This window comes from Macaca mulatta, chromosome 7 (genome assembly GCF_049350105.2).
Source record: "Macaca mulatta isolate MMU2019108-1 chromosome 7, T2T-MMU8v2.0, whole genome shotgun sequence".
NCBI classification, from domain to species: domain Eukaryota; kingdom Metazoa; phylum Chordata; class Mammalia; order Primates; family Cercopithecidae; genus Macaca; species Macaca mulatta.
In genome coordinates, this window is record NC_133412.1 from 143,336,055 (window position 1) to 143,353,594 (window position 17,540).

General features: G+C 43.6%; 1 protein-coding gene across 19 annotated transcripts in view; it reads right to left on the reverse strand.

The window, feature by feature from the left end:
- SLC8A3 (solute carrier family 8 member A3) overlaps window positions 1–17,540 on the reverse strand; it is a 141,452-nt gene that overhangs the window by 110,769 nt on the left and 13,143 nt on the right. For 10 of the 19 annotated variants that reach the window (XM_077941305.1, XM_077941317.1, XM_077941309.1 and 7 more), the window contains exon 2: window positions 8,124–9,969. The exons of 1 other annotated variant lie outside the window; for it this stretch is intronic. In XM_077941305.1, the coding sequence (XP_077797431.1) occupies window positions 8,124–9,907 (1,784 nt within the window). In that variant the 5' untranslated portion in view covers window positions 9,908–9,969. Of the gene's footprint in view, window positions 1–8,123; window positions 9,970–11,269; window positions 11,363–17,540 lie in introns of all 19 variants that reach the window. 8 more of the 19 variants (XM_077941316.1, XM_015143990.3, XM_077941314.1 and 5 more) reach the window with 1 other exon arrangement.

Here is a 17,540-nt window from a genome sequence, read left to right on the forward strand (position 1 = left end):
ACAAACATGAAGTAGGGTGCAAGAACAGAAATAATGTGAACATAAATGAAGATCTGCAGCCAGGGCACAGTTAGCCCTTGTGATGGTGACAGAATACATCTGCATCCCCACAACTCAGAAAGACATGTGGAGATGGAAGAGGGGTCGGTGAAGGTCATGTGGAAAACACGGAGAGAAATCTAAAAGGTTGACAAATCAAGACCAAACAACCTGGCAAAAGATGGATTGGTATGGAGAGATGGCAGTAGTAGTTATCCATAATCTACAATTTGTTTTGCAGCCATATTTGGAATATTAAGTTACTATCTGGATGTCACTTATTTTGAAAGTACCAACTAAAGAACCTACAATAGAGTGTTTTCTATACACTCTGCAAATAACTGCTTCTTCATGAACCCTACCCATCAAAAGGTAACTGAATTGAGTCCAGGCAGGGTTAGTCAAGTTGCACCTATGCATGCTAATCCTTAGCTAGGAAGAGTAAGGGTGGTTCCAAAACGACAGCTGAACTTAAATATACACACATATCTAGTTTTCAGAAAAACACCTTTTTCCATAATAAGTGAGTTCCACCACATTCAACTTTAAATTCTCCTTTGCTTATCCAGGTAATTTCTTACTTGGGTCCCCAGTAAGTGGTAGGAGTGGAAATATAATTCCTGTGAATGATAACTAGCATGCCATCTGAAAATATTTGTCTAGTGCTTTCTTCCATGGTTATTTAGCAAACTCCTCAGAGCATTTGATTCTTGCAAAATGATTCTAGAATGTGCAGAATTTAAATATGGGCCCGTGCTCTATTTGTAGATCAAGGAGCTCTCTTTCTTCAACTAACAATTATATATCACTGGCTCTATGCCAGTTCTTCAAACTTTCAAACTGGGTTCTGGAAGCACAGCTTAGTTTCTCTTTTAAAAACCAACAATAAGGGGCCAGGTGCAGTGGTTCATGCCCGTAATCCCAGCACTTTTGGAGGCCAAGGTGGCTGGATCACCTGAGGTCAGGACTTTGAGATCAGCCTGACCAACATGGCAAAACCCCGTCTCTACTAAAAACACAAAAATTAGCCAGGCGTGGTAGCATGTGCCTGTACTCCCCGCTATGCAGGAAGCTGAGGCACTAGAATCACTTGAACCCGGGAGCAGAAGTTGCAGTGAGCCCAGATCACGCCACTTCACTCCAGCCTGGGCAACAGAGCAAGACTCTGTCTCAAAACAAAACAAAACAAAAAAACCCAAAACCCAAACACAAAACACTAAGGAAACATCTTGAATAAGCGAAAGACCACAGCTCTGACCTCTTCTACCTTCCTCGTGGAGTTGACAGGGCCTAGCTAAAGGGTGGAGAAGGAATGAGTGCTTATTCAAAGGTATTTGAATGAGCCCATCCAAATACCTTTGGGAAGTTGATGAAAAGTTGGACAACCAGGGAAGAGTCCTCCTCATTTACCTGCCTTGCTTTGCTCACCTTGCTGTCATTCTTTTGAGTGGATGAGGAAACCGGCCTTAAGACCCAGAAGAGTCCAGAGAAAGTAAGCTATGTCCATGGCAGGATCCCCACCTGCATCCCCTTATTATTGTTGCCCGAAGCCCCAATTAGCACCTTCCCAAGCAGTGCCCAGCAGAGCCTGCTTTGAGGATGAGATCCATTCATTTTTGAAGTGGCCATTCACGTGATCATCTCCAACCACAGTGTGTCTTTTTTAACCCACACTGACATTCTCCCCAATGGGATCTCCAACTCTGCACCTCTGAGTTTTCTCATACTATCAGCCCTTCGCATCCATGGGCTCCACCAACCACAGGTTCCACCAACCAACTGTGGGTGCCACAGGTAGAAAATGTTTGAAAAAATAAAATATAAAAAAGGATAATACAACAATAAAAAACAATACAAATAAAAAAAGCAATACATTAAAACAACTATTTCTATAAAATTTACATTGAATTAGATATTATGAGTAATCTAGAGATGATTTAAAGTATATGGGGGGCCGGACGTGGTAACTCACGCCTGTAATCCCAGCTTTTTGGGAGGCTGAGGTGGGTGGATCACTTGAGGTCAGGTGTTTGAGACCAGCCTGGCCAACATGGTAAAACCCTGTCTCTACTAAAAATACAAAAAGTAGCCAGGCGTGGTGGCGCACGCCTGTAGTCCCAGCTACTTGGGAGGCTGAGGCAGGAGAACTGCTTGAACCCAGGAGGCAGAGGTTGTAATGGGCGAGGGACAGCCTGGGCGACAGAATGAAATTCCGTCTCAAAATAAATAAATAAATAAATAAGTAAATAAAGTATATGGGAGAGAATATGCCTAGGTCATATGCCAAATACTATGCCATTTTATACCAGGTACTTGAGTATCTGAGGATTTTGGTATCCTCAGAGTAGTTCTGGAATCAATCTCATGTGGAAATTGAGGAATTATTATTCTGGAGAGAAAACCAACATGAGCAGACCAGGGCAGGGGCACTGGATACGCTGCTGCACATGGCGTGGGACTGACTTCGGTAGAAGGAGAATTGCTGATCCAGTGTTGCCAGGGGATACCGCATGCCTAGTCCCTAAAACAAACTAACCATGAGGGCTCTGGACTTCCTGGAGAGTTTTGCAGACATGACAGGGTCTCCACAGAACTTGGGGTGCTCTCTGGATCCTGGAGTTGGAATATGTCATGCTTTGACACATTCTTTGACAGTCTCAGTAATTAAGAAGAAAAGAGACAAAAAAAAAAAAAAAAGACATTTCTTCAGGACCTGGGGCCCTTTGGGACACAATAACCAAAGCTTCTGCTAAAAAGTCTACATAGCCTTCAATTATTCCTTTGGGCCTGGAAAGTGGGCAATTGTGGTTGAACAATCCTACTGGAAGTGCCTCACTGTACTGCTAAGTATCCCCATTCAACAACTGGCTCAGAAATGGAGTCCCTTCTTCAGGACAAATCTGTGCCAAGTACATAGCTCCACTCTGAGGGTTTCAGGAAGCCACAGTTCTAGTGACTGACTATCTACCTAAAGAGAAGGAGGGCTTGTGCTACTGGCACTGAAGGCATAAGGAAAGAGAAAGAGAAGAATGCTGGCCAAGGGAGAGATATCACCACCTCTACTTGACTCTCATCCTCCATGAGCTTGCAGCCTGTGACTCTCTCAAGTACAGAAAGGGTATTCTAGAGGCAAATCATCTCCCTCTGTGGGCAGAAAGAGACTATCTTAAAACCTTGCTAAGCCAAAGAAAAAGGAAACAAAAAATCGACTGTGTTTTAGTTAAATTGGAGAATGTGCAAATTGTATCCTGGAACACTCCAGATTTTTTTAGATTTTTACAGAAAGATTTCTTGGGGTTAAGACATTACAGAGAAAGCATTCCTGGAAGGGAATGGTCTGCATTATTTTGAAAATTTTTTATTAGTTCATGGAACAAGGCCTAGCCTGAAGTTCACCAGCACTGCCTAAAAGATGTTCCAACTATGCCTGTCACCTTTTCTCAATTCAGGTAGAGAAAGACATTTAAAAAAATTTCCGTGGGCTCAATATTTTCCTTCCTGAACAGTTTAAGGTGAAGCAAGAGATTAAAAATAGTCCATAATATATTATTATTCTTAGTTAAGACATTAGTCACATAATACACCCGGACTCACACTTCCAGAGCATCTTTTACCTAAGAATTGCCATATTACTTTAGAAGTTAGCATTTTATTTATGGATAAAAATAAAATGGAGAAGGCTAAGATGGGAAAGGGTGGAGAGAACATTCAATCTGCAGCTTCTAAAGTCCTTTCCAACTCTCTCTTTCCATGTCCTTTCCAACTCTAACTTCCTATCATAGCTAGCCATGTGATCTTGGATAAGTTACTTTCCCTTTCTGAATTTCATCTTCATAATTTAAAAAATGGGAGGTCAGATACCTTCAAGCTTTAACATTCCGATTTGGTTGGAGAATGTGCAGCATAGCCAATATTCTCTTTTTCTCTGAAGGAGGCCTGTGCTATTTAATTATAATAGATCTTGGCATTTACATATTTGACATCTGTGGCTTTGACTATTCCCAGAGACCTCAAAGGTCCAAGAGCTGCAATAATCTGTTATTTTGCAAAGGCGTGCTGAGAGCCTGGGATATAGGAGCCATTCACTTGTTTAATGAGTGAAATTAGTGTGCAGGCAGAACCCATACCTCTGTGAGGTTTTGTCATTGTATGCTACAGTCTTAAAGGCCATAATGCTCAAGATGTGACTATAGTGATGATTGCAAAGGTGAGGATTCTTCTGGATCATGAAGACGTCAATAATGTCCCTCTCAAATGTTAAGGGTTTATTGTAATATGGACGTAAATTAATCACGTACCTATCCCCACTTCACCTCTGTCACTACTACGTCCTTAGTGAAGGTCAATTTAGAAACTTCAGTGGTACCACACACATTGCAGGGAGCTCTCACTGCTCCTTTATTCAATCCATCTCAGCCATACCACTTCTCCCGTGTTCCTTGATTTGCCTGTACTCTTTTATCCTCTCCACTTGACAATAAGGTCCTTGAGAGCTGAAATGTCAGTTTGTCTTATTCACTTATTTAACCCCAGTGCCTAGTAAGGTACCTAGTACATAGCAAATATTTAACAAATGTCTGTTGAATGACTGAGCACTGTCTATGAGAAGGCACTGTACATTTTTTTCATATTTATATTTAGTATTCCCTTGAAGAATAGAGGACATTATTTCTGTTGTCCAACAAAAACCTGGTACTCAGAAAAGTGATGTGACTTGTTAAAAGTTACTGGTAGGTGATGGATTCACATCTGCTTTCATATTCCAAAACTCGTGCTTTTCTATTCTTCCATGCTGCTAAAAGCACCTTTGAAGAAGTAAAGCATACAACCAGACATGTGAATTCGTGGATCCTATATTATTGATAGAGCACAGGCCTGGCCTCAACTTGATTATATTTAGGGGAGTATAGTGAAGGCAGATTTTCAATACTACCAGGCTTGATAGGCAAATAAAGTTACACAAGGGGGAGAGACTGGAAAGCAGATGTTCCAAGTATCACACAATTTTGTCCAGTACCCTGAAGGTGTCCGTTTTGGTTCCCAGACTGGTATGGCAATTAGCACAGCCTCTGAGTTCTTGCTAAGTTGGGATTGAAAGTTGGAATTAAAGAGCAAACAATCATTATTCAATTAAGCAAGTTGTTTGAAAAACCACCTCTTTGCTGGGTCTCCTGATTTGGTCAAGAGCTTTAGAATCTTTCACCTCCAAGTTGGGGTGAAAGGGCCAGCAGCATCCAGAGCTTGTTAGAAATGCGGCATCTCAATCCCTCCCCTAGACCTGGATCCTAATCTGCCCTTCAGTGAGATCCCTGGATGATTGAGCAACACATTGAAATTTAAGAAGCATGACTGCAGAAGATATTCTAAGGTCCTTTCTAGCTCTGATATTTTATGAGTTTAGGTAAGTACTCTTCATAGTAACCCCAAACTGGCATGCTCATAACTTAGGGTCATACAAAGAGCCAAGTAACCTAAACGACTCAGCAGTGTCTTCTGAAGAGTATTGTTAATTTATCAATATTACTATGAAGAGTCTTGTTTCCTGAGCATATACCATGTACCAGGTACACTGCATACAATGCCTTGAATCATCTTAATGGCCCTGCAAGAGAGATATTATTGTCCGCATTTTGCCAAAGAGGAAATAATTTCATCGGTTAATAAAATTTTCCCAAACTACATTGTTAAATCAGTAGTGGAGCCAGAATCCTAACCCAGAGTACTTACAGCCCACGATTTTTCTGCTCCAGAATACTACCTCTAGTTGTAAAATTGCAATTTAAAGTATCAAGAATGGGGTGCCATGTGAGAACAGATGAGCAGGTTTTGGACTCATTATTCTGCAATGAATGAAGCTAAAAAATAAATGAAAAGGGATGGATGCGAACATAGGTTTGTTCACCAAACCCTAGAATATCTAGACCAGAATCTCAAACTTTTGGAGGTTGACATACCTTTAGAGCGAGTATCACCCAGAAGTGGTAATTTGCAAGGCTCATTTACACCAAGATATTACACAAACTGAAAAGGCAAATGAGGTTGAGGAAGGTTTAGTCATATTCAGAGATCCTAGGTGCATAATTGATTATTAATCGAATGAAGAAATTAATAGAATGAATTAAGCCTCTGATCTCTGAAAAACGACCTATCCGTGTCATGGGTAGAAAGAGTTCTGAATCAGAAGAACCACAAGTCTGTCAAATTATGGCAAATTTTGTGGTCTTAATGTCATTTAATGCCTTACCATATCTTCTTCCACACTGACATCGCCATAATTGTGTGAAATTCTATGGAGTTTGTTTTCCCAGTGAAGCCCTGTCCTTCACTTGTATGTATAAACACTCTCCCCAGAGTACATATAAATGGATAGTATTCTCCGGAAGGCACAGGTTTCTACTTACATTAACAAATGATTATCCTTCCCAGCAAAATGACTAAACAGAGCTCTAATAAATCAATTTGTCAATGGCCATTTCCCTTCAAGAGACAATATCCCCTGATACATTCTTGGCGAGTGCAAATATGACCTACGCTGAGTGCTTATGTCTATGGTTCAGAAAATCTTAGAGCTGGAAGGAACTGCAAAAAGGACTGACCTTGCCTCCAGGCAAGGAAAGTATTGTTATTCCCAGTTTGCATATGAGAAAGTTTAGTTCCAGACCCACTAAATGACCTGCCCCAAGTCACATTATTAGGAAGGGATTGAGTAAGAACAGGGGCAGGGTCCCCCGGGTCACTCAGCTCTGTCGTCAGCAGTGCCCAGCTCTTTTTGAGCTCTGTCTCATAGCTGGACCTGGGCAGAAGCACTCCTAGGACACTTCTCCCTAGCTTCTATGGCTTCCCACTTTTCCATGAGTTCCTTCCTCCTCCTCTTCTGGAGGTTATATGGCTTCATTTCCCACTGAAGGTATAATGAGCAGGTTCTTGAAACATTGGACACCCCCCACCACAACTTCCTATATGCTCCTTTTACTCTTCACACCATCTCCTACTTGTGGATATGTGCAGTCATTCAGAGGCAGTTCTGTTTCTCATCTCCACCCTTCTAGGCCACCCTGGAAAGTCTACTTTCTCATAAGCTACAAATCCTGAGAAAAGTCATTCTGCTTTCCCTTTTAAAGCTATCCAACTGAAAAAAGGACAGAATATCCAATTTGCAAGAGGGTTCAATGGGCAGAGGCCTTAGGGTAATAGAGGTGACAGAAGTGTAACACCCAGTTTCTGAAGGGCAGAACAGGGCAGTAACCCAAGAAGAGGTATTTCAGGAGTCCTAGACTGTGAAAAGAGATGACCACACAGAAGATATATTTTCTCCCACAATTCCTAGGATGTTTCTCCTTCACTGCTTCACCAGATTTTGGAGCTTAGACCTGTGACTAAAGACAAGTGGCCACTGCCCTGGGAGCTCTGCTTCTCCAAGATACTTTCCAGTATCCAAGCCATACTGACTCAATTCAACAAACCTGGGCAAGCCTCACACCATAAAATAGTCTATGGGCATTTTAAAAGATCGCCAAATTTCTATCAATTTTGCAATTTCAAAATTAAAGATGTGCCTGGAATCTGGTTATACAGTGAGACTGGCAATATAGTACCAGGGAACAAAGCCAATGCCAGTTGTTTTCTTGAGAATGTTCTGATTGGGCTATTGCTGCCCAGAATGGAAAGGATTGGTTTCAAAGCTCATAGACACCCTTCATATGAGGAAGGGAGGAAGAAGAGGCCCAAGCAGTTCTCTAGTCTTTCTTAGTCACAAGAATTTCCAAAATCTGATATCATGAAACTTCTGTCATCCCACAGCTCCACCAGCCATCATTTTGTGTTTCAGAGAACAAAATGTTCTGTGTCCTTAGCTCTTGTCACAGGATTCCTTGCCCAGAAACAATTTAAAGTGAGAAAACTGAAGAAGAGTTTGGAAGCAGAACCTGTCCAGTGGTGTCTGCTGATCCTGCATACCTGTGATGGAACCAAAGTTTGACATTAACACAAACACAAGGAAACGTTGTAAAGTGCAGTACAGAAGGACAGAAAGAGATGGCAAAAGATGGGGTCGGGGAGGGGCAGAATACAGGAAGGTTACTTACACAGTTTCATCATTCTTGAATTCCAACTCCCCATATGTGTCTTCAAAGTCCTCACCGCCACCCTTGGCTGTCCCTTCTACTGTCCTAAAGGGGACGATGACTGTACCCCGGGCACCTGATGTCCGCAGAACCTTGACTTCCATAACACCAATACTCTCACTGACATGAATAGTATCACATTCAAAAGTGAAGATGCCTGCATGGTCATCATCCAAGATGGTAACTGTGGCCACACAAGGGGAGGCTAGGACAGCCCGAGGCAAGGGAAGACTGTTGAATATTGCTGGAGGCATCCCCTCCTCTGGCTGCTCCTCCTCTATGCGGACATTGCTCAACCTTACAAAGAAGTGTTCATCCTCCTCAAAAATGTCATCATCAATAATGCCTACAGAGAACTCCTTCTGGGTCTCTCCTGGCTTCAGAACCACCGTGCCCTCTGTGAACTCATAGTCAGCCCCTGCATTGGCAGAACCATCCTCTGTTTTGTAGTCCACATACATGGTCTTTGACATGTCTCCCCCTTTCCTCACGACTGTCAGGAGTACAGCCCCACAGTTCTCCAGGCACTGGTAAGAACACGGGTCAAAGAAGACCTTGGAAATAAAGTCCTCAGGCTCATCGGTATGCACCTCGCTCATGCTGGAGGCCTTCTTGGCTTGTTCTGCTGCATGTTTCTTCAGGATATTGCCTGCACCAGTCATCATACGGGTGGCTTGGATCCGGTAGAAGGCGCGGCTCTTCTGTTGGTGGGAAAGAGCATAGTAATTGGCCATCTCCACCAGCTGATCTAAGTCCTTCTCTGGGTGTTTTTGCTTCAGATCCTTGAGAATCCGGATCATCTCTCTGCGGGACTCATCCACTTCCTTCCCTTCCAGGGGCACCAGGTTCCCATCTAGAAAATGGGAATTCATCATTTTCCCATCCATCTCAATGCCCTTAGGGTGGTCACCCTCTGTCTCTATGATAATTCCTCGGTGTTTATCTGTGCGGTACTTTTTGTGCATGTATTTGTAGAAGAGCAGTCGTTTATCTGCCACCCAGGCCAGAAGGACACACACTGGAAAGAAGAAAAGAGTGAGGAGGCCCTCCCAAACCTGGACCACACCAGGGGAGAAGACTGCCAGAATCATATAGAGCCAGATGTAGGCAAAGATACTCCAAGCAGCAGTGATGAAGAAGACTCGTAGGTGCTTGATCTTGCGAGTCTCTCCATCTGGGATCACGTAGACACAGATGCCAATGATGATGAACATGTTGAAGGCTGCACTCCCTACAATGGTAGAAGGTCCCAGATCACCAGCAATGAACCCATGACCACACACCTCAATTAAAGAGAGGAGTATCTCAGGAGCAGAGGAACCCAGGGCCATAAGGGTCAGGTTGGAGACAGTTTCATTCCAGACCCGAATAGTGGTTGTGCTGGTTTCTCCATTGGGTTTTTTAATTGTCACCTCTCTCTCTTGAGAGGTGATGACTTCAATAGATGCCATGAAGCGGTCAGCAATGATGGACACCCCCAGGAACATGTATATCAGGGCCACAAAATAGACAATGACCCTGGCAATCTTGTCCCCAAGGGAAGGGTTTTCCGGGTACCAGATTGGCAGGATGACACCCTCCTTGCAGTCCGATGACCCTGAACAGGACTCATTGTTCTGCCCTGTGCTTGGCACATCCCCTGAGCCACCAGCCTCTGCTCGAAGACCATTCAAGAAGAGTACAAAGGTAACCAGGCCAAAATGGAGGAAGGCAGAGGTGAGAGGCTGCAACCTTAACCACGCCATACACGAGACTTAGCCACTGGCTTCTATTGCAGCACCAATCGTCCTCCTGATAGGCCAGAGACCTAGAAAAGATCAGAGAGGCAGGAAAAGGCATGAGGAAAAAAGGGACAGCAAACGTCAGTTTCCCACCAATACAACTGATGCTTCACCTCCAGTGACATATTGCACTAACATATGGGGCAGTCTCTCACTTGGAAAAATAGATGTCAATGGGAGGCACAAATAACTGCTCTGTCCTCCAAACCATCTGGTGGAGACTCCATTGAAAAATGGCTTGAAATAGCTGGGAATATTGGGGATGGAAATGCAGCAATATCCTTCAAGTCCTGTCTCCCAAACCTCTATTACCTGTGAGAGTTATCAAGAAGCAACTTAAAATAGGCAATGTATAACCTGAATCTTCATCCCCATCTATACTGTTTCTGAGGTGTTCGGACTTCCTTACCCTGTTGTCATTATACTCAAGAATCTTGGATAACATAGGTTTGCAAGAGTATATTGAATTGAATTTTCATGGACTAGTCCCCGAAAAATTGAAAACCTTGCTCTGCATATAACTGAACTCCCTTGGAAAGAAACTTCCTCCCCGAATGCAAGACTTCTGGAGGCAAGCTATAATTCTGAGATAGCTTGGGAAATCTAAAGAGTTGATTCATAGTGAATGCCACCCACCCATAGCCAAACAGAGGCCCTGTAAGGTGTGCCCAAGACCAAGTTCACAGCAGCTCTGAGCCCTCCAGTAAAACCTGCTTATGAGCAGTTTAAGCAGGCAGTAACAGGAAGATGATCATTCAAATTTCACTCAAATTTCAAACCCAAACATGAAAAGGAACAAGTGGTAAAAATCATTATTAATAAAATAAGTTTTGTTAAACTGGAGACAAGATTTTGGGGGTGATATGTAGCCTCATCTACTGGCCTCACACCACTAAAAGGTGAGTTTGAGCTCAGAAGAATGGGAAGAAATGCAGTTGAAACTATTACATACTCATCTTACCACTCACTGCCTCATTTGGGTGGAATGAGAATGAAAATAACCATACAATAGCTAAAAAAGCGGGGGGGATCTTTCTCCCTCTGCTACAACTGTGTAGGGTACCCTTGGTAATAAAGGAAAGCCGATTTGGATTTGTACAGCACCTTAAAGATTCAAAGTCTTCATCCCCCATATATGCTCCTTTTTCTCCTGTTTCCCAGCTCAGAAAATAGCATTTTCAGCCACCCAGTTACTCATGCTAGAAAGCAGGTGTTAGTCTGCAAGGCTTCATCTCTCTTCTCTCCCTTATCTAATCACTAAATCCTCTCAACTCTTCCACCATTTCTACCACCATCATCCCAGCCCAGGCCACCATCACTCCTTACCTCATGAATCTACTTCAGTAGCCTCCTAATGGAGCTCACCACTCCAACACTTGCTAGTTCTCGATTCCACTTTCCTCATATAGCCACTGTAATCTTTTTTAAAAAACAAACAAACAAACAAACAAACAGACTTAAGCAAATCACTCCCCTATTTGAAGCGCTTTAGTAGTCTTTTCTTGCTCTTGACATAAAGATCAGGTTCTCACGCATGACCTCCAAAGCCTTGCATGAACTCATTCCTTCCCACTCATCCCCCTTCATCCCATCACTCTCTCCCTTATTACATTTCAACAACAATGGCCTTCATTTCACTCCTGGATTATACCAAGTGACTGTCCACCCCAGGACCTTTGTACATGCCATTATTCTCATTCGTCTTTGAAATGAGGGTTTCTTCTTTGCACTCCCCACCCTTAATAATGCTTTAGATCTCATCCATTAAACAGTGAATGACATAAGAGCAAAGACTGTGTCTCTTCTGTTTATCATGGTATCCTGAGTGGTTAGTAGGTTCTCAGTAACTGTATGTTTTCGGAATGAATAAATGTAGTCACCAAGGAAGCTTCCTCAGATATCAGCCTTCTTTATTTTTTATCTGAATTATAGCCATTTGCTTTGCAAATACATATACATTTCATAGACAAATCCTGACTGGATTTTAGAGGCTATGTGGGACCTCTTTAAATTCCCAAAGCCTGTTCTCAAAGAGAAATTCTCTTCGGGACACAAAACATCAGGGTGCATATTGTCCCCATGAAGACCTCCTTCCCAAAGGGCTGAGGGTGAACTTGGTTTAATCCCTAGAGTGGCAGCCAAGTGCTGAAGCCCACATTCCCCATTAGTCTAGGTGCTGGGGGCATCTCAACAGGTGCTGGGGGCCTCTGCCTCTTTGACCTCACTCAGAGGAGAAGAGGATATGAGGATGACTGTGGAGGAATAGAGTGGTTGAAGGTGTTCAGCATCCATCTTCAAAGCTTAAGAAAGCTCTTGTCATCAATGATGTGCACAGAGGCTTTCATTCAGAGATTTGACACTCACCCACCCCAGAGAAATGTGGAGAGAAAAGGATCTTGGCTCCTTACTTTGACCTCTGAAAACCCTGACACTTTGTGGATTCCAATGCGCCCCATGCAGCGACGACAGATGGTAGGCACAGCTGAGCAGCTCTTTCATCAAGTGCCAACCCAATGACAGGGGGCGGCTGCTGTGAGAGCCAACCAATCCCAAGAGGGTGAGTATCCATAGGGGAGGGAAGAGAGCTGGTCTTCCAGAGTAAAAGGACATGGAACATTGGGATGGTAGAATCATCCTGTTGAACAGGGGACTTGGAGTCCTATTTATCTTATGGACCAGGAGAATTAAGGAGGATGACAGTCTTTGTTCTCCTTTGGCCCTGTAGACACTCTGTGGCAACAGGTTTTTCTGGGGAAAGTGCTATCATATGATCAGAATCAGAGGCCAGTTTAAAAAGACTATTCCATGAGAAAATAAATGAACTGAAGGAAAAGATTAAGGAAAACAAGGCAAGGCTAGGCACCGTGGCTCACACCTGTAATCCCAGCACTTTGGGAGGTTGAGGCAGGTGGATCACTTGAGGTCAGGAGTTCCAGGTCAGCCTGACCAACATGGTGAAACCCCGTCTCTACTAAAAATACAAAATTAGCTGGGCGTGGTGGTGCACGCCTGTAATCCCAGCTACTTAGGAGGCTGAGGCAAGAGAATGGCTTGAACTCGGGAGGCGGAGGTTGCAGTGAGCCAAGATCGCACCATTGCACTCCAGCTTGGGTAACAACAGTGAAACTCCATCTCAAAAACAAAAAAGAAAAAGAAAAGAAGGCAAGGAGGTGAGATGGCTAGTAAATGCATGCAACAAGTTTTTGAAATTGAAGGTGGAAAATGCCCTGTGAATGCCCAGTTCCTCTCTGCAGCCCTGCTGGGAAATGGTTTCTGGCTGAGATGTTAGAGAAAGCAGGAAAATCTCTAATGACCAAGCCAGTGGTCATTTTTTATGCAATTGCCCCTGGCCCAGACACCAACTGAGATAGATTCCAACATCCTGGGGGTCCAGCTCAACCCTTTAGAGACCCAGCTGATCTTCTGTGGTTCCAGAAGGCTATTAACCCCGAGGCATACTCAGGGATATGACTCAACTTGAGACCCTTCCCCCCCCCAGGACCACCCCAAATCATAAAGATATTAATAACAGTAATTAGCATCTACAAGTGTTTATTATGTGCATAATGCTGAGTGCTTTCTCATTTAATTTTCATAGCAACCCTATGAGGTTAGTAATATTTTTATACCTATTTTATATTTTGGGAAACTGAGTCTTAGCTAAGTCATTTATTTGAAGTACAAAGGAAATAGAACTAGAACTCACAGACAGATGACATAAAGGATGGTTTATTCTACCATCCCATTCTACTAAGCTGTACCACTTTGTTGTAGGACATCCATGGCCTCCAATCAGTTTCTAGTCTGATGTGGACTTATAAGTAAGATGACTGTCCCACACCTGTTCAGAGGAGAAACTTGCCGTTTCAATGCCTAGTTCCCAGGCTTACTGGGGTTGTTCTGGCTGCCTGCTGCAGCCTCCCAACAAATATTCTCCTTCCCATCAGTTCTGTTTGACAAACATTGACAAAAGTCTGTGATCTGCTAGACCTGGTATTAGACGCTGGTGGATTAAATGGAAAAAAAAAAAGAGAGAGAGACACCGCGTTTGCCCTCAAAGGTACAATCTAGCAGAGGTATACAGATGTACAAATAGACACTTTCATTGTAAAAAGAGGAGGTAGGGCAGAATGCTATGGGAATGTGAAGAGGGCACTGAGCCAGCCTGGGGATTCAGGGAGGCGTTCTGAAGGAGGTGATTCCTGAAATGAGACTTCAAGCATGAGTGAGCTTTAGTCAAAAAAAAAAAAAAAAAAAAAAAAAAAGGAAACTGGGAAGGGCATTCGAGTCAAAAAGAACAGCCGAGGCAAAGGCAAAGACATGGAAACATGATGGAAAATGCTGCTGTGGGCATGGGATTACAAGACATGCAGCATGAGGCAGGAGGCCCAGTAGATGAGGCTAGACAGTAGGGAAAACTTCACTCATGGCAAGCTTTAGATGCCAGGCAGAGAAGACGAGGTTTTATTCTAAGGGCAATGAAAAGCCAATGATAGGGTTGTAAACCAAAGAATGACATGGTATGATTTGTCTTTCAGAAATACCAATTTCACCTAAGGGTTTAGGACGGCAGTAAGGGGGCAAGACAGGATCAGGAAGGTCAGACAGAACTCTATTGCAAACTGAACAGATACAGACAAGCACGGTGGGGCTAGGTAGATTCTGCTCATGATGACCATCTGTCCTCATGTCACATTCCCCTCTCTCAGCCAAACTGATGCCCTGGCTCAGCCCCCAGCCTCTCATCTCTTTCCCAGATCATCTTCCTAACGCCCCTGAGGCCATCTGCAAGGTGTCTGTGTCCTCAGCAGTGGCTCCTGACATCTTTTAATATCACTGGCAAATTTAATTAAAGTCACCGTTCCTCCGCTCTTCCAGATCATTAATAAAACAGTGCCACCAGGACAGACTGAGCAAATTATCCCTCCTGCTATGCCCTCCACTTTCTCCAATGGGAACACTGCTCCGGGCATGTCACCAGCCTGGGTAGAGTTGTACCTCTCTGCTTCTAAATCTGGGCCCCTGCACAGGTGTCATAGCCAATTTACATTAAAGTTTTAGGTCCAGCCAGGCTGCACTGGCTCTGATGTGTCAACCAAGTCCAAGCACACTGCCTATTCTCCTGCACTTCTTCTGCCTCCAGTGGGCGGAAGTCAGTGCAGTCCTGTCCTCGGCAATACTCCTCGAGAGCCACAGGAACGAAGTTTCTGACTCTCTCAAGAGTGGGAAAGATATGACCTCTGCTGCTTAGGTAGCTTGATTGCCACAACTGGAACTTGTATCCAAGGTGGAAAATATAATGATATTAAATGTTTTTCTTGCATTATTAATGTTTTGAATCTTCACAGTGAAAGAGGTGATATTATCACCACACCTGTTTTAGAGATGGTAAATTGCAACTCGTAGAGGTTAGGGAATTTCCCCAAGACCCCAGTTAGTAAACAGAAAGGTAAGCATTTGAGTTCTGGCAGTCTACCTCCAGGACACATGGTGTTACCACTGTGCTTGGCACATACCCTAGGTTTGAGGGCCTCTTTGAGCAAAGGCTCAAGGAGGGCAGGCTGAGTCTTTCTAGATGTGGAGGCCCCCCACAAGCTTGGAAGCTCTACATACAGGCAGAGTGGATCCATGGTAAAGCCCTGGATTTGAAAATGGACAAGAACTTCCTTTCCAGCCTTGCTCAATGCGGTGTGAGACCTTGGGAAGTCAGTGACTGTCTTAGGGCAGCAGCTTCCTCATCCATAAAATGCAGGTTTGGTTAGATGATTGCTATAGTTCCTTCCGGGTTAGATGATCACTATAGTTCCTTCCAGTCGAACATGCTTTGATGACAGGAAAGGAAAAAAATGAAGGGACACATTTATTTTAGGTGGGCCCAGAGCCATGTGAAAACCAGGTGTGGAATTTAGACTCCCAGAGAGACCTCAGAGGATAAGAGAATAAGCTAGGAAGGGGGTGGTAGGAAGCGGGGACCAGGGAAAAGTCAAGGAGAGCCTACATTCTGGATTTACCAAAAGCCCCTTGGACCAAATCCATTTTTTTTCCCATTAAGGCCAAACGCTGTGCTAACAATTGCAGGTACAGCTATGAACCACTTCTCCAACCTCTGAGAGTTTATTTTCTGATGAGGGGTGGAGATAAACAAGTAATTATTGTAATAATTGATTACAACTATGTCTTGAAAAGTAATATGATTTTCTTCTGCTGCTCTAAGCGCTCAGGTTGGTGGCTCTACAGCTGCCTCAACCTGTGTGGGCAGTGGCTGCAGTGCAGCAGGGCTTTTAATGTAGAGAATGTTGCAGTCATATGTGAGATAATATTATACTGTTCTTGCTTCGCTGATCTCAGGCAATTGTCATATTTTGCCGTCTCTGAAGTTTCTCAGACCTTTAATGACTTCTGAACCATCTGACAGTTTCATGTAACCCTGCTGACATTCTCCCAAGTACTACTACACAAGAAGAGAAAAGAAAGCTTCCTAGACAGACCAGGGCATCAGCAGGCCTCCATCTCCTCATGCTTTATATGGACAAAGGACTTTTAAAAAGTGATGACAGCAATGATCATATATATTTATCAGGCAGCTACTCTATAGCCACACTGCTCTAGGCACTTTTATATCTGTTATTTAACACCTCACAACCCCACCATGAGACATGTCTTGTTATCTGTTTTAGAAAAGAGGATACAGGGGCCTCAAAGATTCATAATTTACCCAAGGTCCATTAGCTGACCTAGTAGCAAAGAGGGGCTATGAAACTTGGTATGTCAAATGCTAAAGTCTGCTTTTAAGCTCCAGGGGATGAAAGGGATGGTGGAAGAGTAGGCTAGGAATCAAGATCCCTTAGGTCAAGAACTTCAGGCTCCAGAAAGTTCTGTGTCTTCTGGGAAGCCTTCCCTGAAAATGTGTCTTCCTCTAATTGTAAAGTGAATCATTTATTCTCTTAGGTTCTTCTAACACTTTGGTCACCCATGAAGCACTTATCACACTGTACTGGGCGTATCTGTTTACCTATCCATCTTCCACACTCTTCTGGAAGCCCTATGAAAAATTTCAACTCAATATAGGGAAGCTTTTTTTTTTTGAGAAGGAGTCTCACTCTGTCGGCCAGGTTGGAGTGTAGTGGCACAATCTCGGCTCACTGCAACCTCTGCCTCCCAGGATTAAGTGATTCTCCTGCCTCAGCCTCCCAAGTAGTTGGGATGACAGGTGTGCACCACCACACCCGGCTAATTTTTGTATTTTTAGTAGAGGCATGGTTTTACCATGTTGGCCAAGCTGGTCTCGAACTCCTGACCTCAAATGATCCACCCACCTCAGCCTCCCAAAGGGGAAGCTTTTTTTGTTTGTAACAATGAATCATCACACTCTGTGAAACTCTATTGATAGGACTAAGAGGTTGAACTTGATCTCTGATACCCTCTCTGCCTCTAAAATTCTATGATTCAAACATGCCTGAAATGTGCTAGACTTGTGTAAACCAGAGGACTTTGCTCTCTGCAAATCCTTGACAGATCTGGGGAGTTACAAACACTGAGAGTGGGCCAGAAAGCTAGGAAGAGAGAGGGCTTAGCTCAGCTTAATTTAAGTTTTGTT